A 17,995-nucleotide genomic window follows, 5' to 3' on the forward strand; every position below is an offset into this window, starting at 1 on the left:
GGGAAAGGTCTTACTTTTGTTGCTCTGGTGTGTTAGACATAACATCATTGCGGTGGTATTTGGAGAGCTTAGCGGTTTTTGAGGCTGTAATCATGTTCAAAGGTTTGCCCTGCTTTACCTGACTTCTTCTCAATGAGGGTTTAATACCACTGTCTAAGAACAGCATCTATTTAGTCACTGCATGTGAGAAGGCCCTGACAGTTTTCCCACTTTTCTAACACACACCAGTTAAGCCAAAGGGTGGTGGATGGAAACAGCAATGTTTAAAGAAACATTTTACTGCATAGATGTCCTCCCACTATGCTATAATAAATCTTCTCCTTAAATCATTCTAGAATAGTTGTGAAAAATATTTTACAAAGCAAGCATATCAGAAAAAGGCAGGAGAACACACTCACCTACAATGGCAAGGTTGTGTTCAGATCCACATACAATCTGTAGAGAAAAAAAGAGAAACACATTCAAAATATACAGACTGGGCAAAATATTAAAACCACTGACAGGAGCAGATAACACCAATAAACTCTTCATCATGCCAGCTGCTACAGAGTGGGAAATATTAGGCAGCTAGTGAACATTTTGTCCTTAAAATGGATGTTGGAATCTGGAAAAAAATGGCTAACGTAAGAATTTGAGTTGATTTGACGTACCTAAAGGCCGAACTTCAAAATTCCTCATTTTTCACACCCAAATTTCTGGATTTTTTTCTTAATGTTCTGTACATTTAAGAACAAAAAATTCATAGTGACCTGCTTGAATTGTAATGTTCTCTGTGGGTTCCACAGATCATGATCACAATGCTGACACTGGCTTCCTGTTTTTATTTCACTGCATTTTTGGCATCTGGATTAAGTCAGACCAATTTTATTTTGAAATCTGCAGCTCTTATTTAGATTATACTATAATAAATAATTTAAAACATAGGTTGTTAGCTTTGGCACCTTTATTTAGTTTGTGAAGTTTACAAAAGTCAACAAGTTTCATCCAGCTTTTTGTATTTTAACACGGTCTTGTTGAAAGACCACAGATCCAGTTCAGCGTTAGCTGAAGTTTTCAATTGTCCAAAAAGTAGTGAAATAGTATTTTTTCTTTTGTTTTTAAATGCGTGTGCATTTAGCCGGGAAGTCCAAAACCAAAGTACTGATGGGTAAAATCAAACAGTTCAAATCAAACAATGATTTTGGAAAACCAGTGATAAAGAATGCCATTTAAGTATAAACCAATGTAAAAATTCCTGCATCTATTAGGCAATATTAGGCAACCAATGATGACAGAAAAGTCTGGAAATACAAACTCCATTTCCCTTTTTCTGTACTAATAAAAATAAATAATATTTTTTGGGTTTTTGTGGCACTAGTAGCATTTACTCATTAGTAGCTGGACAAGAAGAAATATCAGAGAGAGAAGCGCCAGACGTGTAGTAAATGGCCAGAGGCCAGGAATTGAACCTGTGACAGCTACATTAAGGACAGCAGCCTCCGCATACGGTGCTGCTGCTCTACAACTGAGCCAGTGGGACCCTCTACTTTTCCAGATTATAGGACTGTAAGAACCCAGCACAGTGGAGTCTGTGCCTAAATGGGCCAGGTCTGTTTTGGCAGCACCAAGGAGGCCGATACATGAATATGCAAGTGGTCATAATGTCATCCCTGAATGGTGTATGCTAAAACCACAAAAAGATCCAGAGGCCATTGTGCCAAGTTGGACACATGGAAATGTCTGCCACAAAACCTGATGATAAAATATCTTAAAATATCTTGAACAGGTTCACATTTTATATTTTAAAGCAGAAAACTGGAACAGAAAAATCCAACTAAAACCTCTCAGAACACAACAGGGAATGCTAGAGGAGTTCATGCTTCCATTTCAGGATAGATATGCTGCAGGATCCAAACATTTGCAGATGTAACACTTTTCTTTTTCTCTCCACGTCATTCACAACAGTGGCTGTTGCTGAAGAAACGTGTTAAAGATATTTATATTTAACTGGTAATTAACTAACACTGCACTGCTGATACTGCCCCCTGTTTTTATCAGAGGCTCAACTGCATTGAAAGGGCGCTGTTTAGGATGAAACTTCCACCCGAGCCAACCCATAATAACAAATATACCTATTGATTCCTGAGCCACTGATCATTTGTAATTTATTCCTCCTCATACGATTTAATGTCTCATAAATCGCAGCAGCTTACCTATTATTATGTTTGCAGTATTTCAGTATTTAAAGGCCTAAAATGGGGAGGTGTTGCTAAAAAATGGCCACTTCTCTAGTTCATGTTGCTTTTCATTATGCACATAAACACACACAAGGTGATTCCTATTTGACACGGGTCAGTGCAGCTGCAATAATCTGTACTCAGTGTGGGAATGATCCAGCACTTACCCTTGTCCGTCCCTGACATCAACTTCATTGACAAAGCCTTGCTTCCATACAGCCGCCATCAGACCACAGGTTAACTGCTGCAACTCTGATCTTCACAACTAATTACTCTTATGAGAGAGAGATGTTAGCCCTCACTGAGCAGTTGTCCCCCTTCTGATTCATAAATAATCGCATGCATTTTCAGAATGCACAAAATCAAAATGAAGTATCTCGTGATATTAAACGAACATCTGCCACTGTTTTATCTGTGGTCGTCTGGTGCCCCCTGCTGAACCACTGAGGATATTTCAAAGCTTACCTACCGGAACGCTATACAAAAAGAAAACCCTCAACAATGAAAAGGCGGAAACATTGCCAAAAAATGAATGCTGACATACTGTAGCTTACCTGTGTTGCTCCATTAAGGGATGCAACTTCTACAGGGAGGAAATCCTTCCTGATTCCCTCCACTACAGAACCGGGAGAAAGCTTCTCAGCATTCCCACTGACTGAGGCTGGTCGACCAAGCTGTCCATAATCTCCTCTGCCCCATGTGAATACTCTGCCACTCTCTGGAACGGGTTTAGAACCATTACAGTTATTTTTGGACATGGACATCTAATATAAGTTTCCACAATATTAAAGAATTAAAGTAATGTAAATAAATATTCTGAATTTATTTTATGTCTGAAATTAAATGAAAATGCAATTTCTAGTGAGGAATAAATTAGGACAATTGGGAAGAATGTTTTTGGGACAGATTAGTCTAAAATTGAATTATTTGGGCACCAGAACAGAGGACATGTTTGGCACATAACAGATACAGCTTTCCAAGAAAAGAACCTCTTAAAAAATGAGAACCATGCAGGTGTAAATGTCATGGTTTAGGGATGCTTTAGTATCAGCTCTAAATTCTACCATGTAAAATAGGTTGAGAATAAATTTAAAACATATATTAAAAAAATTAAATAATACTGAAGCACTACTAGACCCTCAACATGACAATGACTCAAAACATCCTAGTAAATCCACCCAAGACTGGCTCAGAGTTAAGAAATAGAAAGTACTAGGCCGAGTCAAAGCTCAGATCTTGATCTTTTTGAGTTGCTGTTGGGTGATTTAATACAGGCTGGAAGTACAAGAAGCCCCTCAAACATCTCATAGCTGAAAGTGAGGAGTAGAACAACCTTACAACGCTAGCTATTAGAAAGTAAACACATTTTTGTTGATATCTGCTGTTTAATAATTAAGAAAGGGCTTATTTTTGCAGTTTAGCTGTATTAAATCCCTTCCATCCACTGAGAAGAGAAATGAGATAAGACTTTAATTTGTGAAGTGAATATTTACAAGAGTATCCTATTTTTTATTTTTTTTTCAAATGACTGGTTGAAACATAGCAGGTTGGTAAGCTATTCTGTTCCTGGTAAGTATCTCAGCCACGCCCTGAGCATCTATGCCTTCGTACCTGTTTGAGCCACAACGTGCGTCCAGCCGCTGCACACCTTTATAACTTTCTCTCCCTTTAGCAGAGATGGATTGAGCAGACCGGGAGAGGGCAGAAAGGGCTCAGCTGTAGCCAGCTGGCCAAATTTATTGCTTCCCCACAGGAATAATCGACCTTCTTCTGCAAAGACAAAGGCCGAGCAATAACGGAGTCATTTGTCAACTAACTCCAGGACAGATGTGAGGTCAGACTAGGCATATGAGCATGAAGTGCAACACATCTTACTATAAATGACTGACAAATCAGGCGAGGAAACACAGAGAGAAACCTTGTGCCAAATTAAGTGCTCTGGCACTACACCCACCAAGGGTGGTGAAGAACCATGGTGTTATTTATGATTTAAACACATCAGTTTTATAACTAAAACAGCATTTTGTTACATAAAGGACATTGATAGAATATGTCTTTTGTCTCTCCCAAGCCAATGCAGAGACTTAATATTTTTATGACCTGCAGAAAACAATATTGTAATGCTCTTCCTTCTGGTCTTTGAAAAAAGAAATAAAAGGAAACAGGGTTCATAACTACAATTAATACAAAGCTCACAGCACATCTTTTAGAAAAAGACTAGAAAGAGAGCTCCCATTATTATATTTTTAAGGCTTTTCTTTCTGTGTTATTAAAGGGCTGATTATAATAGTCGTTTAATATGTTTAAAAGCCATAAATGGCTTTAGCTTCAAGTATTTGTCTGAGTTTTTATTGTTGTGCCTTCCAGATCCCACAGATCACCAGATGCAGGTATTTCATCGGCCTTTAAAGCTAAAACTTTTACTTTTTATGACCCCTGACAGCCTTCCTGGGAACCTAAGAGCAGCTGAGACTAACAAGACATGGTTTCAGGTTACAGTCTGATTAATAACAAAATAAACGTGACAGTATTTGACAAGCCAAAACATGAAGCTTGTTTAAGCTAGTCAGCACAAATTTCTTACCTGTTAAGAACGCACAGTGTGCCGAACCTGCTGTTACAAGGTGTGATTTCCTCAGGCTGAGACCTGCAGCGTTGGCAAAAAACACGTGTCACATTTTTAAATTACCACTAGAATAAAGAGCGGTCATTTATTCTGCCACTGTTGGTATTTCAGCTCAGTGCATGTTACCTGGTACCAGACAGGGAACCTTGGAGTTCAGATGTGATGGAACAGGGTGGGGACTGAGCGCTCTCTTAGCATGACTGAAAAGACCGGTTCCCCACTGATACACAGACCCTGAGGCTTGAACAGAAAAACAGGATTCATGGCTTCACTCTTACATGAAAACAAAAAAACAGTCAGTCTATGGGGCTACCTTACCACTAACTGCAAGTGAGTGTCTTAGTCCGGCTGCTACACTCACCACTGGCTCCTTCAGAGCCTGAGAACGAACAGCACAATTATTCATCGGATCTGAAGAAGTGAGGTTTGTAAAACTCTGAAGCAGAGAGAATATACAGGTGCATCTCAGTAAATTAGAATATATAAACGATATACATTACATAGATTTATTACACACAGTGATAGATTTCAAGCGTTTATTCAGTTTTGATTATTGCTTACAGCTACTGAAAACCATAAAATTCTGTCACACAGGAAATAAGGTATTTTTTTTAGACACTAGCGGTTTTTATTTTTCCAATTTTTCTAAAGTAAGTTGACAGGAAATAGGGTGGAGAGAGCGGGGGAAGGAGCCATTCGATGCCACGACAGCCTGCATCAAGGACCAAGGCCTCCGTACAGGGTCGAGCACTTAAACACCTGCGCCGCCAGTTTCTATACATTTTAATACATTAATGTCATGTTATGGTCATGTTAGAGCCTGTACAATAATGGGGAAGACTGCTGACTTGACAGATATGCAGCAGACAGTTATTGACACCCTAAATAAGGAGGGTAAGCTAAAGAAGCTGGTTATTCACATTCCTGTAGCCAAGCATATTTAGAAAAAGTTGAATAGAAAGAAGACGTTTGGCAGAAAAGGGTACAAAAGCAACAGGGATAAACAGGGATAACTTTGTGAGAGTTTCACAGGGTGGGTGTGGCCACTACACACAGACATGTTGAGGACATGGGGTGAAACTGTTGCACTGCCTATGTCAGACTACTCTTGAACCAAAGACAACATCAGAAGCGTCTTACCTGGGCTAAGCAGAAATAGGACTGGACTGTTGCTCAGAAATCAGAGTCCCTAGTGTCCGGGGAAAGAGTGGAAAGACATAATCCAGGCTGTTTCAGATACAGTGTGAAGTTTCCACAGGCAGTGATGATCGGGGCAGCGAGGTCATCTGCTGATGTTGGTCCACTTTTTTTTTTTTTGATCAAGTCCAAAATCACCCCAGCTGTCTACCAGGAAACATTGGAGCACATCATGCTTCCCTCTCCTAACAAGCTATAAGGAAATGCTGATTTCATTTTCCTGCTAGACTTGGCACTGGCCCACGCTGAAAACGTACCAATACCTGCTTTCAAGGTGGTGATTTCACTGTGCTTGATTGACAGACAAACCTAACTGAACCTGACAGAGACTCTATGGAGTATTGTCAATAAGAAGATCAGTGTGTAATGAATCTATGAGTTTCACTTTTTGAGTGAAATCCTGACATACATTCTCTTTTTAATAATCTTCTATTTCATTGAGGTGCACTTGTATAATTAAAGACATGGCTGACATGCACTCACCTCAACAGCTAGAAGCTCAGCAGTGTGTGTGACTGTCTGTCCAACACCCAACTGTCCGAATGCATTAGAACCACATACCAGCAGTTGGCCAGAATCTGTCAGGGTTACAAGAAAAAAAACATCTGCATAAAAACAAGAAAGCAAGCAAGTACAACGTATTTATATTTTGACAGACAGCCAGAAATCACTACAGAGGTTTTAATTGCTTTCTAAAACAGAATCAACGAAACCCAATCAGAACGGATGATTTTCCTGGACCCAGAGCATCAAAGAGGTTTCTGTCTTGTATGAGACACAAATCCTGAGCCAGCAATTGAAGCCTATGAGCCGCTCTCTATTTATGAAGATGGAAGAGATCATCTGGAGCCTGGTTAATCAGAGCTCTAGAGGATTTTAAACATCTCCTGGGAGTCAAAGTAAACTGTTTAAAAAAGAAAAATTATGAGCTAGTTTACTAAATTATGTTAGTGGTCTGGCTGCAGCATTTTTGCATAGCTTGGAGGAATGAAAGATGAGATTAATATAATCCAGTTACCAGTGTAATGAAAAAAATTCATAAAGAGAAAACAATTTGTTATAAAGAGGAGTCAGTTACTAAACCAAAATTATAAATGCTGGTTTTAGGCGTTGAGGAAAAGGAAGCAAGTGGTCAACCTTTTCTCCTGGTGTCAGTCTTGTTGGCATTTAAAACAACATTACTTCCAAAGAACTAGTAGCTAATCCAGGTTAGATAACACTGACATATGGAAATGGAGATTTGACCATGTTTAACACCCATGATTTAGGCTCTGCTTCAGTTTCAACAGGCAGGGTGTAGCAAAGTCTTATGAGATCTTCTTATTTTAAGAGATGTGAAGTCAGGATGAAATATGTTATCATCTTGTGTTTATTTTTATACTGACTGATTCATTCTCTAAACAGAGGCTAATTTGACCATAGATCCATTTTCAGTTTATTACAGCAGAGGAAGCAAACACTGATGCACTGTGGTTAAAATAAGCTTTATTTTGTAACGATAGGTCTGCATAATAATACTGAAATGTATCCACTGTGAATTTGACATGATGATCCATGCAGTTATTTGAGTCAACTAATCTATCAACAAACATTAAAATACCCATTTGTTACTAAGATGTGGTTTCTAAGCAGCGTTCTCTACTCACCAGTGAGGAGAAGAGTGAAATCCCAGCCGCAGGCTACATTTGCGACTTTGTGATTTAAAACGGGGCAGAGTTGAAGAGTTAAGACATCAGTATTGTGACCAAGTCCCAGCTGGCCTTTGTGATTCTGTCCGCACACAAAGACCTCTCCACTTCCTGTTCAACACAGAAGAAAAAGAAAAACCTTAGAAAAACAAGCACTGTGTTGTTTAGTGAAAGTAAACGCAGCATGTGCTTCAAAATGTAGATGCTTGATTGAGGTTATGACAGAGATGGGACCAGGTTAGTTAAGTCTTTCCACTCATGCCAAATCCAAAGTAAAGACAGGCTTAGATCAAAGTCTGATGTCCTAAACTTTGAATTTGACTGAAGACAGAGCAACAATAAACAACCAGCGAGCACCACTGAGCAGAAAGTGCTGATGTTTCCTTTCACAGTTAGCCCTATCCCAGAACTGTCCTTTTTTATAGCAACTTATCAGTTTGTTATTGAAACACCTTAAAAAAAATGACATTTTATTTTATATTATTGTTATTGTAAATTGGCATTGTATTTAGGAGCATATTTATTATGTAAAATAAATAAAGACAAACATGGCCTCCTTGCACTGGCCCCCTGTTCACTACAGGGTTAATTTCAAATTTCTGGTTTTAACCTTCACGGCAATCCGTGGTCAGACCCTTAAATACATTCTGGACCCATTGGATCCTCTATTTCCATCTAGGACTCTGAGGTCTTCAAGTCAAATGTTGTTGGTGGTACCACGAACCCATTTTAAAACCCATGGAGACCGCCCTTTTTAGGCAGAGGCTGCAAGGCTCTGGAACGCTCTCCCACTGTGCCTATGCTGCACAGACTCCACAGACCTTCAAGAAACAACTAAAGGCATTTTTATTCAGAAATACCTTGCTTGATGTGTTTTGTGTTTTAATTACTCTGTGAAAGGTGCTATAGACATAAAATTTTACTTTTTACTTACTTATGTAAAGACTTGATGATTATAGAAATAAAATCCCACGTGGCAGCGTTGTAATTTTTTACCTTAATAAAGTTTCAATTACAATAAATCTTTAGTGTTGCAGAGAATTATTATGCAAATGCATTGAGGTAACTTATTATTTTATAGTATTTTACAGACAAAGCTTCAGTTCTGAAACTTGACTGCATGTTTTGTTTGAGCCGGAGATTCTGGGTAATTTGCATAAACTGGCAGCAAATGACTAAAAGTAATGTTCGTTGATTTAAAATGTGCATAAAAGACACACGTTCTGTTTGGTACAAGATGTCGAAGCGTTTTGAAGTCAAGAGCCGCAAAGTCCTAGTGAAATTGCGAGTTACTGGTTTAAAGTCCCATACAAGTTCCAGGTCTTTTGTGGTTTGATCAGGTCCACAGAGAAACAAAGTGAAACATTAAGTCAAAGAATAAACAGAAAGAGTGAGATGTATTATGTCATATCTGAACTGCTGAATAAGAGTACAGCAGCTTTGCGGGGCGTCATCTGTATGATAAATGGCATCATGCAACTTCTATCAATAAAGCTCTAGATGTTTAGGAACTTCTTTTAAAATCGCAATTCAATCATTCGTCCAGCAGGGGGCTCTATATAACCGCCTAAAGAGTTCTTCTCACAGAGCTCGGTACTGTCAGTTGTCTACATAAAGTTCCGTAAAAACAACCATTCACCGGTGAGAACCACAGAGTGTCCCCCTCCTCCGCCCACAGCCCGGGCCGTCCTGTCCTGCAGAGCCGAGCCGTCAGAGAGCCACGGTACACACCGGTCCTCCACATGGCTCTGACCCAGCTGACCGTAGCTGTTGGCTCCCTAAAACAAAACAACGCATATATAAAATACATTAAACGGAACAGACAAACAACGCTTATAGCCAAGTTACTTCAAATAATTCATACACAGCCTCTGTTTGGGGTGTTGCTGCTAGTAAACTGTGAGCTAGTTAGGCTAACCTTAGCAACAGTTTTAAACAATTATAATCTTTAGATTATCACGGCACTTTACTTCACATAAGCACAGGACCTGACAAACACAAGTCAGACCGGCTATTTCTAAGCAGAACAAACTTACCCAGGCGTATAAACAAAACGTCAGGCGTGAGCGTGTTTCCATGGATCACCCAGCAGGAAACCGGACATGATTTACGACACTGTCGCCACTTCCAGTTATTCACCGAATACACGCCTTAAGACATCAAATGTTCAGTTTAACTATCATAATGAGTTTATTTATGCTACTGCATTCGTTTTAGATGTATTTATTGTTCGAACATGAACGGTTACTTGTGTAAGCTGTTGAAGTTATATACAGTAATTTGAAAACACACTGAATCATGTGGACCTTGTTCCAGTATGCAAACACTTATTCCAATAATCTATAACCACCCCAGATGATTGTCCGGTGGGAACTGGGAAGGTGTTTTATAGTCAGTGTTGTGTATGTAGTACACCAGGGATAGCAATGGACATCTTATTAGAGGGAAACAATAAAACATAATTGTCTCATAATTATTTGTCTCTTATGGCTGTCTTGACAACTGATCTTGAGGAAGGCCTGGGGTAATAATAATAGGTCTTGTTTTGTTGAACTATTTTCAGATTTTTAAAATGTATGAAGATACTGTGGGAATGTTGAAAAGATAATTATGTCTACAGCATTTGATTTTAATTAAAAAAAAAAAATTGTGAAGACACAATCCAACTTTTTATTGTGTTTTTTTTTTTCCAGTTTTATACACAGCCTACTCCTAGTCCCTATTATTCTTTACAGTAGAAAAATAATGTTTGAATTTCCAGACTACGACAACTGTATTCACTTTAGGAAGAAGTATTCAAAATTATCACTGTAAAACAAACTGTGTACACAGGCCAGTCTGTCATAATCAATTATGAAAGCATTCTTATAACACTGGTGAGTTAATTTTTATCTTTCATAATGTCCTTTAAACAGCACACAGAAGAGACCAGAATACAAACAACAAAAGAATAAAAACAAGATAAAGATTATCACTGAAGAGCAGAACAAATACATTACAAAAAAATAACAGTTACACAACACCAGAGCTTATTTTAAGTGTTAGTAACAACAGGGAATGTTTTTTTTTTAAAGTCAAAGCACATTGAATGTTTGCGATACAGAATTCAGCACAATGGAAGCAGAATTATTGTGTCAGATCAAGCAGCTCTTTGGGTTTGTGGAACGTACTGACATTAAAGTTAAACACAGCTATCTATTTTACTTGTAAATAGTTTAAACTATATACCACACAGTGAGGACAACAGAGAAATTTCCCATAAAGAGATGCACATTCATTTCAGTGACAAAAACACAAGCAGACATCTTTACAGCAGCACTGGAGATCACATAGTGAGCGTGGATGGTCCAGAGACAGCAAACTTTAGCTGTGCCTCGTTCATTCAGACGCCCAGTTGCTTATTGAGCCTACTGAGAGCGTCGCCCACGATGTCAAGCTCATGTCGGAGCTCCTCGACCACGCTATTGATGCTGGGGGTGTCTTTCAGTACATCTACACTCTGGGTGTAGGGGTTGTATCGAACTGTGAAGGGACGTTTGATGGTCTTGGCAAACTCCCTATAAGGATTTCACATGTATAAATTTATAAATAGAAATTTCCAAGCTATAGAAGATCATTTGTATCCCTATGATGGTGTTGCATTATAAAACAATTTCAAATAAACAAACCTCATCTTGACTTTGGCCTCCTCAAAACTGTCTGACACAAAGTACACATCCTGAAATGTGGTGATAATGCATTCCTGCTTGCATGTAACTTTGGGGTCAAAAGGCATTATCCTTGCAGTTCCAGAGAGTGCATGCTATTAGAAAAAGCAGAAAGCAATGAAAATGTTAGAAACTTTGTTACTGGATACGTTCAGACCATTCAATTCGATAAGAATGTCTTTTATGTTTTTACCAAGCTTTGAATGTCAAATGGAAAATACCATATGCTGTGATAATGTCAAATTTTACACCTTTTCCGACCAAAATGATGTCAGAAATGACATTGTGCATTAATATGTGTTTTCTATGATCCTGACTTAATGTTTCCTACCTTAAGCTCACTGATAGATGACAACAGTCCAGCTCCATATGCTCGCAGCTGCCCTTCTTGTTTGCATAGGCCAAACTCCACTGTGAAGAAGTAGCACTGAAACATAAAGAAAGAAAAAAGCAATTACAATAGGGTTGGCAAAATGTAAAAATAAACGTTTAATTATATTAGGCTGAAACTGAGACACTCACTGTGGCCAGTTTCTGAACAGAATCATCCGAGGCCCCGAGCGAAGCAAGACCGATCTCCTGAGAAAACTGGGCGAAGCTGGGCTCTGCTAGCAGTGGGACGTGTCCCAGCAGTTCATGGCATGTGTCCCTGCATGATGAACGATAACAGAATATTTGGCACAGTCATGCTGCAGTAACAATTTATGTTCAAACAAAACAGATAAGTCTACTCACGGCTCTGGGGTGTATAGGGGGTCAGAGCTGTGCCGCACATATTGAGTACAGTGGAAAACCCGGAAGGCCAAACCAGCGAGGAAGTCCCTTGGGGACAGATAACCTGCTACAGGTCTGATGGTGAATCCAGATCGTTCTAAAAAAGAGGGTTCAGGTAAATGCTTGTGACTGTATCTGCTAATAATGAAGCAATATGTTTGATTAAACATGGCTTGATGAAATTCACCTTTGAGAAAGCGTGAAACATCCTCCAGCTGAGGGATGTTGTCCTCCCGACATTCACAGTATTTGGAGAGCAGTGGCAGGTTCTTCAAATATTCTCGACAAGCGTGGGTGGGGTACAACTTGTTCAGCTCCCTGTACACAACACCCCAAGTCTTCACTTCTTCCTCTGTGAACTCAATATGAGGGATGGGATCCCCACTGGTGAGAAACATAAACTTTTGTAAGGTATTTTCAGGGAACTTACTTGTTACTTTCCCGAAATATAGTAATGCTTTACACAACCTACAAAATACTTTTCCAAAGGTTTTGAAAAGAAACCTCTAAGTTTCAACAAAGTACCTACTAAGATCTAGGAAAGTACTTGAGATGTAGCAACCATTAAGCTCCATAAAAGTTTAAAGAAGTTCTCTTAAAGTTCCTGGAAAACTTTGTGAAGTAATCTCTAAATTCTTTAAAAGCACCCGTTAAGTTCCAGGAAAGTACTTGGTTTGTAAGGTAACCTCAACGAGTACCTTGTAAGTTTTTAAAAGTAAAGTCAAGTCAAGTCAAGTTTATTTATATAGCACTTTTCTGCAACAAGGCACTCAAGGCGCTGTACATAAGGAAAAACATTACAATGTTACAGAAAATCAAACAACAGAGGTAATTAAAAAAAAAATAGAGAATAGAATGATGGATAAGAAAATGAAAGGAAAATTGGACTGAAAACTTAACTAATAATGTTTGGATAACACGGTCAAAAGCCACTCTAAATAAACACGTTTTTAATCTTGATTTAAAGCAATTTAGGGTTTCAGCGCTTTTACAGTTTTCTGGGAGTTTATTCCAGATTAGTGGAACATAAGAACTAAAAGCTGCTTCTCCATGTTTGGTTCTGATTCTGGGTATGCAGAGTAGATTTGAGCCGGAAGACCTGAGAGGTCTGGGTGGTTGATACACAAAAGTAACCTCTAAGTTCTGTGAAAGAACCTTGTAAGCTCCATTAAAGTTCCATGAAGGTACCTATTTGGTAAACCTGCTAAGTAATTACCCTCAAAGTTCTGGGAAAGCATTGGCTCTATTACTTAGTGCTATTAAAATGACAGATATTTTAAAGATACTTGTTTAAATACACAGAAACTTACTGTCTGTAGGCCATAGCAAGATCAGCAAAATACTTTCTTCTTTTGCGGTAGACGTTGTCCTTAAAACCCTGGAAATGGGAAGCATACAGTTATAAGATTGTGTCTAAGTTTTGGAGTTTACCTTCTTGAAGCTGCTCGGTAGTCTGATATTTTACCGGGTGGTCAGCATCCAGCTCAGAGCCATACATCAAGACACGGTTAGCACATTTGTCCAAGTCGGAAATTTTCTTTGGGAACCAAGGTACGTCATACATGTCTGAAAAGAATTGGGAAAATTGTTACGGAACCCTAATGTATTTAAAACAGATTTCTAAAAGCATTTTTCAATTTTATGACTTTTGTCATTGTCCACACCTTCTTCAAGCAGACAGGAGTTATCTGGAGGGTCCATGTCTACCACATTCACATGCTTCCGAAGTAGATGGATGATTTTGTTTAGTTGTTCGTGGTTGCTGTCACAGTCCACGAAGATTTCAAACTCAGAGTTGCGTCTTTTGGATTTTCTGGACTCAATGTGTACGAGGTTGACATGGTTTTCCTGCAATAAACCATACAAAAGCAAAATTCAAACTGATTAATCTTGCATCAACATCACAAAATCAATTAATGTGTAGAGCACAGCACACTATTCAAAAAGTAATGTATAAATAAATAAAATTAGAAAAACGTTTACGAAAGGGCTCATACTTGGAAGAGTTTGAGAGCCTTCACAAGTCCTCCCACTTCATTTTTGAGAGAGAAGATGATCGTTGCCCTCCCTTTCTCTGATGAATTCTTCTTTTCTGTGTCTTCTTCGATTTTTGTGAAGGTTGACTTGTTTATCTGTTGATGGAAATCAAAGATTAGTTAGCTCTTGAATCTATGCTGTGGTCCCATAATAAACGCATGTTACGCCTGAACCAAAGCTGAGCGCGCGTCATGACGCGAATGCACAACTTCTAATCACTTAAGAGCATCGAGCGATCCGAAAAATCCTGTGAACATCTTGTCTCATGTGCGTGCATCACTCGCACCAGTGGAGGTGAGAGTCAAATACGGTCAAAGTTGAAGACGTTCGTGGGCAAATACCACGAAGTAAGAATTTGTTCGTTTCAGACATTTGGGCAGAAATGAACTGCAGATGGCGACAGGATTTAGCTTGGGTTGAGCGTTTCAGCACCTCCGACAGCGCTCTCACGTTGACTCATGGCTGCACACGACAGGGGAAAATTTACATAATCCTGTGCGACCCTTCCGATACTGCAACGCAAAACTAATCTGTTTTCATTGACTGCAGCGTTTCTAATGAACTTTAGTGAAAAAAAACAAAAAACAGTTAAGACGCGATGCAGAATTGAATAACTTAACAAAGAAAATGTCTTTTTTTTACATACAAATCTTAACATTAAGGACTACAGGTGGAGGGCAGCTGCAAGAAAGAGTAAAAACCAGCTCACTCAGTCACTTCCTACCATATTTCTCCTCTCGTACATGGTGTAAACGGCGTGGCGGAGCAGTTTTCCGTGCACCCTGGTCCGTATCGTCCCACAAAGCATTAGTGCATGGGAGACTGGATCAGGACGATGGACAGGGGTCAACTCCTTGCGTCTCGGTTTAACCAAGATGAACTTGTCTCTGTCTCAAAGAATCGCCTTACAGCAATCTCATTTAGTGAGCGGGGAAGCCTATTATTAGCTCCTTGCATCTTGAAAGCTTATCAAACGCTTCTCTAACCACCGTTTGGAAACTGGGAGGTGGAATGAAACTCTTCAGAAAAAAAATCACTTGTACAGTCTAAATATAAACGTTTTGTTAATAATATTGCTTATCCAGACTTTGCGTTAAATTACGGAATCACTATTATTATTTAATTTTTTGCGCTTTAAAATGTGTTTTCATCCAATAGATTTTGACGTGATTGAGCGGGAAAAATAAGAGTATTGATATGGTTTTCTGAGAAGAACTTTTTGCATGCTTGGATTTATAAAGCACAACTACACATTGAATGTGAAACGTGTCTTTCTCACGTGCGAACATCAGAAACTTCAGGCAAATCGTTGCATATTTCCCTGCGTTTTCATCAGCCAAATCATTAGGCTACATGGATTTAACCCTCCTAAATCTTGACGAAATTTTAAATAGGGCAAAACTTAATCTGCGCTGAGGGCAAGGTGAAATCTTGAAACGATCCGAACAAATCCATTACTGTCCAAAAGTATTTCCCGTAAAGTAAAAATGATTAAAAAGAAAAACAACATGCGAGTTTCGGTTCGTGCATTCAAGACTTTTCAAGAAAAGAACAAGTCAAAGAAGCAGCAATACATTTTTGTTCTAAAATAATAATAAGTTCAAACACTTTCCTTCTTCTTTATTACCTCATTGTTGAGCAGTTTTTCCTCAAAGCCTATGTTCATGGAGTCAAAGGATCTTCCTCTGCGTGGTCCTTCCACCTTATTCGAGTACATGTTAAGGTGCTCCAGTTTATTAAGGTGTTTTTATCTAGTTTTTACGCAGCTAAATTACTCAAATTAGCCTACGCCTTCTTTTAAGGGGGGGGGGTTCTTCAACTCCGAGGAGCTGCGGACATATTTAACCACTCAGAGACACGGGTGGGGCAATAATCTGCCCCACGGCAGCAAATGGAAAAAGAGCAGCGCCTCCCACGTCATTGGAGGGAAAAATGAGTCTTTTTTCCATCTAAGGGCCTGAAACGACTTCAGTCATGAATGCAGATTTTTCCTAAAGGACAAAATATTTAGAGTTGGTGTTTTCTAATAGTCTTACAGTGTTTATGAGAAGGAACCGGTATTAGTTTTATCTGAATTAATTTAACTACACTAATATAAAAAAGAAAACGTGAAAAATTGGATCGAAAAGTTATATTTATGCTCGATCTGCTTTACTTTCACAGAAGGATTTAAAAGACTTGTTTGTTGACCGCTGAGAAAAGGTTAGTTTATAAGAGGATTTTAGTGTAGCCCACCTGACTTTATTCAAGTGATGCAAACAACCCCCCATTTAAAAATCTCCTCTCCCACTATGTAAGCTCTTCTGGCCTCTTGTGCACGTAAACATAATCTGTTTGTTTTCTTCTATTTAACACCCTTTCTTAATGAGATCAACACAATTAGTGAAAAGGGTTTAAGTGGCTTCAGCCGGTTAGAATCGAGATGAGAGCAATGAACCTGAAAGATCTAATTACTTTAAACAGATAACAATTCATGTTCTATAAGCTTTGGTCACCTTACACACAGGACAAAGGCACTTTTAGCTTCTCACTGGGTCACAGGTCTCATGCACTGCTACATGTGGCTGATTTACATACTGTTTTGTCTCAGGTGGGCCTGCTCTGTGTCACTCGTGACATGAGCTGAGCTTTACACAACTCAGGAGGCAGTTAAGGGTACTTCCCCCTTTCTCTAGAACTGAACCTACATCCACTTTCATGGGTTAGACAGTGGCATAAACCCGTGCATGGAGCAGAATGGACCATAATTAGAGATTATATTATGTAAAGTTCAACATCAAGTATCCTAACATTACCTGTTATTGGTGTTCAGTTTAGTCCACAAATACACAAATGGGTCTTTTCACTGAGATAGAATTTAAATCTGTGCACCTCATAGGCATGTCAACTCTAATAACATGTTTAATTGTGATGTCAACATCATGTTTTGAAAAAAAAAATGTTGAGATTATATGGAAGTATGAGTAAATGCCTTCACTTGACTAGATGTAGGTATAGGCTTTGACTGGGACATTACAACACAATGATGTGCTTGGATCTAAACCAGTCTACTGAAGCTCTGGCTGTTTGTTGTCCCGCTGGAACCTCCTCCCAGGTCTAAAGTCTTCCGACTTCATCAAGCTTTCATCCAGGATTTGCCTGTTTACATCTCCATCCATCTCTGATCAGCTTCCCTATCCCTGCCATCGAAAAACATTATGCAGCCGACACCCTGTTTCCTCGTGTTTAGGGTGATGTGTTATTGTTTATCCATACTCAAGTTTTACATGTAGGACATAAGGTTGGTTTCACCTGACCAGAGCATCTTCCTCCAGATGTTTGCTGTATCTGGATGGACTGAACAATATGTTCAAACTTAATTATCCCTTTAATGGCTGTCCATTTTAAACAGGGTTTATCAAGAGATGTTTAACCAGGATCAAACTAACACATTATAAAACCTTGAAAATATTATACAGTTAACAAGAAATGTTATAAATGAAACTAATTCATTGACCATATCTTTCTAACAGCAGCTGTTAGAAACCTTGTAGGTACAAAGCCCAATGAGAGCAGTTGGTATTGTTCAGGATTCAGTAATGAGCAGTGACTTTCATCAACCTCAGTCACTGTGGAGCAGGATAAAGCTCTCTCAAATTCACTTATTGCTACATTTTCACAGATATGACTTCTGTGATGCAGACACTCTGGTCCTGTCTTTGATCTTCTCTGGTCACGCAAGCATCTGGATCAGATCTCAGTCAGAGACCT

General features: G+C 39.0%; 2 protein-coding genes across 4 annotated transcripts in view; both read right to left on the bottom strand.

Moving 5' to 3' along the window:
* sergef (secretion regulating guanine nucleotide exchange factor) overlaps positions 1 to 9,897 on the bottom strand; it is a 15,844-nt gene extending 5,947 nt beyond the window's left edge. Inside the window, exons 1-10 of one of the 2 annotated variants that reach the window (XM_047387430.1) lie at positions 9,764 to 9,897; positions 9,367 to 9,505; positions 7,686 to 7,838; positions 6,523 to 6,617; positions 5,161 to 5,221; positions 4,969 to 5,082; positions 4,801 to 4,863; positions 3,828 to 3,986; positions 2,771 to 2,934; positions 399 to 435 (exon numbers count right to left, since the gene is read on the bottom strand). In XM_047387430.1, coding sequence (XP_047243386.1) covers positions 399 to 435; positions 2,771 to 2,934; positions 3,828 to 3,986; positions 4,801 to 4,863; positions 4,969 to 5,082; positions 5,161 to 5,221; positions 6,523 to 6,617; positions 7,686 to 7,838; positions 9,367 to 9,505; positions 9,764 to 9,805 — 1,027 coding nt within the window. In that variant the 5' untranslated portion in view covers positions 9,806 to 9,897. Of the gene's footprint in view, positions 1 to 398; positions 436 to 2,770; positions 2,935 to 3,827; positions 3,987 to 4,800; positions 4,864 to 4,968; positions 5,083 to 5,160; positions 5,279 to 6,522; positions 6,618 to 7,685; positions 7,839 to 9,366; positions 9,506 to 9,763 lie in introns of both variants that reach the window. The other variant, XM_047387421.1, reaches the window with a different exon arrangement.
* A 486-nt stretch (positions 9,898 to 10,383) lies between these two features.
* Positions 10,384 to 16,056, bottom strand: tph1a (tryptophan hydroxylase 1 (tryptophan 5-monooxygenase) a). 2 transcript variants are annotated; one of them, XM_047387372.1, is made up of 11 exons: positions 15,873 to 16,056; positions 14,206 to 14,340; positions 13,873 to 14,056; positions 13,674 to 13,774; positions 13,519 to 13,586; positions 12,396 to 12,592; positions 12,170 to 12,305; positions 11,957 to 12,083; positions 11,766 to 11,861; positions 11,396 to 11,529; positions 10,384 to 11,284 (listed from the first exon to the last, which is right to left on the bottom strand). In XM_047387372.1, the coding sequence occupies exons 1-11, from the start codon at positions 15,960 to 15,962 to the stop codon at positions 11,110 to 11,112; spliced, it is 1,443 nt and encodes a 480-aa protein (XP_047243328.1). In that variant the 5' UTR covers positions 15,963 to 16,056; the 3' UTR covers positions 10,384 to 11,109. The 2 variants fall into 2 exon arrangements, with proteins under 2 accessions (XP_047243328.1, XP_047243334.1); XM_047387378.1 differs by lacking the exon at positions 15,873 to 16,056 and adding an exon at positions 14,970 to 15,094.
* Positions 16,057 to 17,995: the final 1,939 nt, after the last annotated feature.

Source organism: Girardinichthys multiradiatus, chromosome 2, assembly GCF_021462225.1.
Source record: "Girardinichthys multiradiatus isolate DD_20200921_A chromosome 2, DD_fGirMul_XY1, whole genome shotgun sequence".
NCBI lineage: Eukaryota > Metazoa > Chordata > Actinopteri > Cyprinodontiformes > Goodeidae > Girardinichthys > Girardinichthys multiradiatus.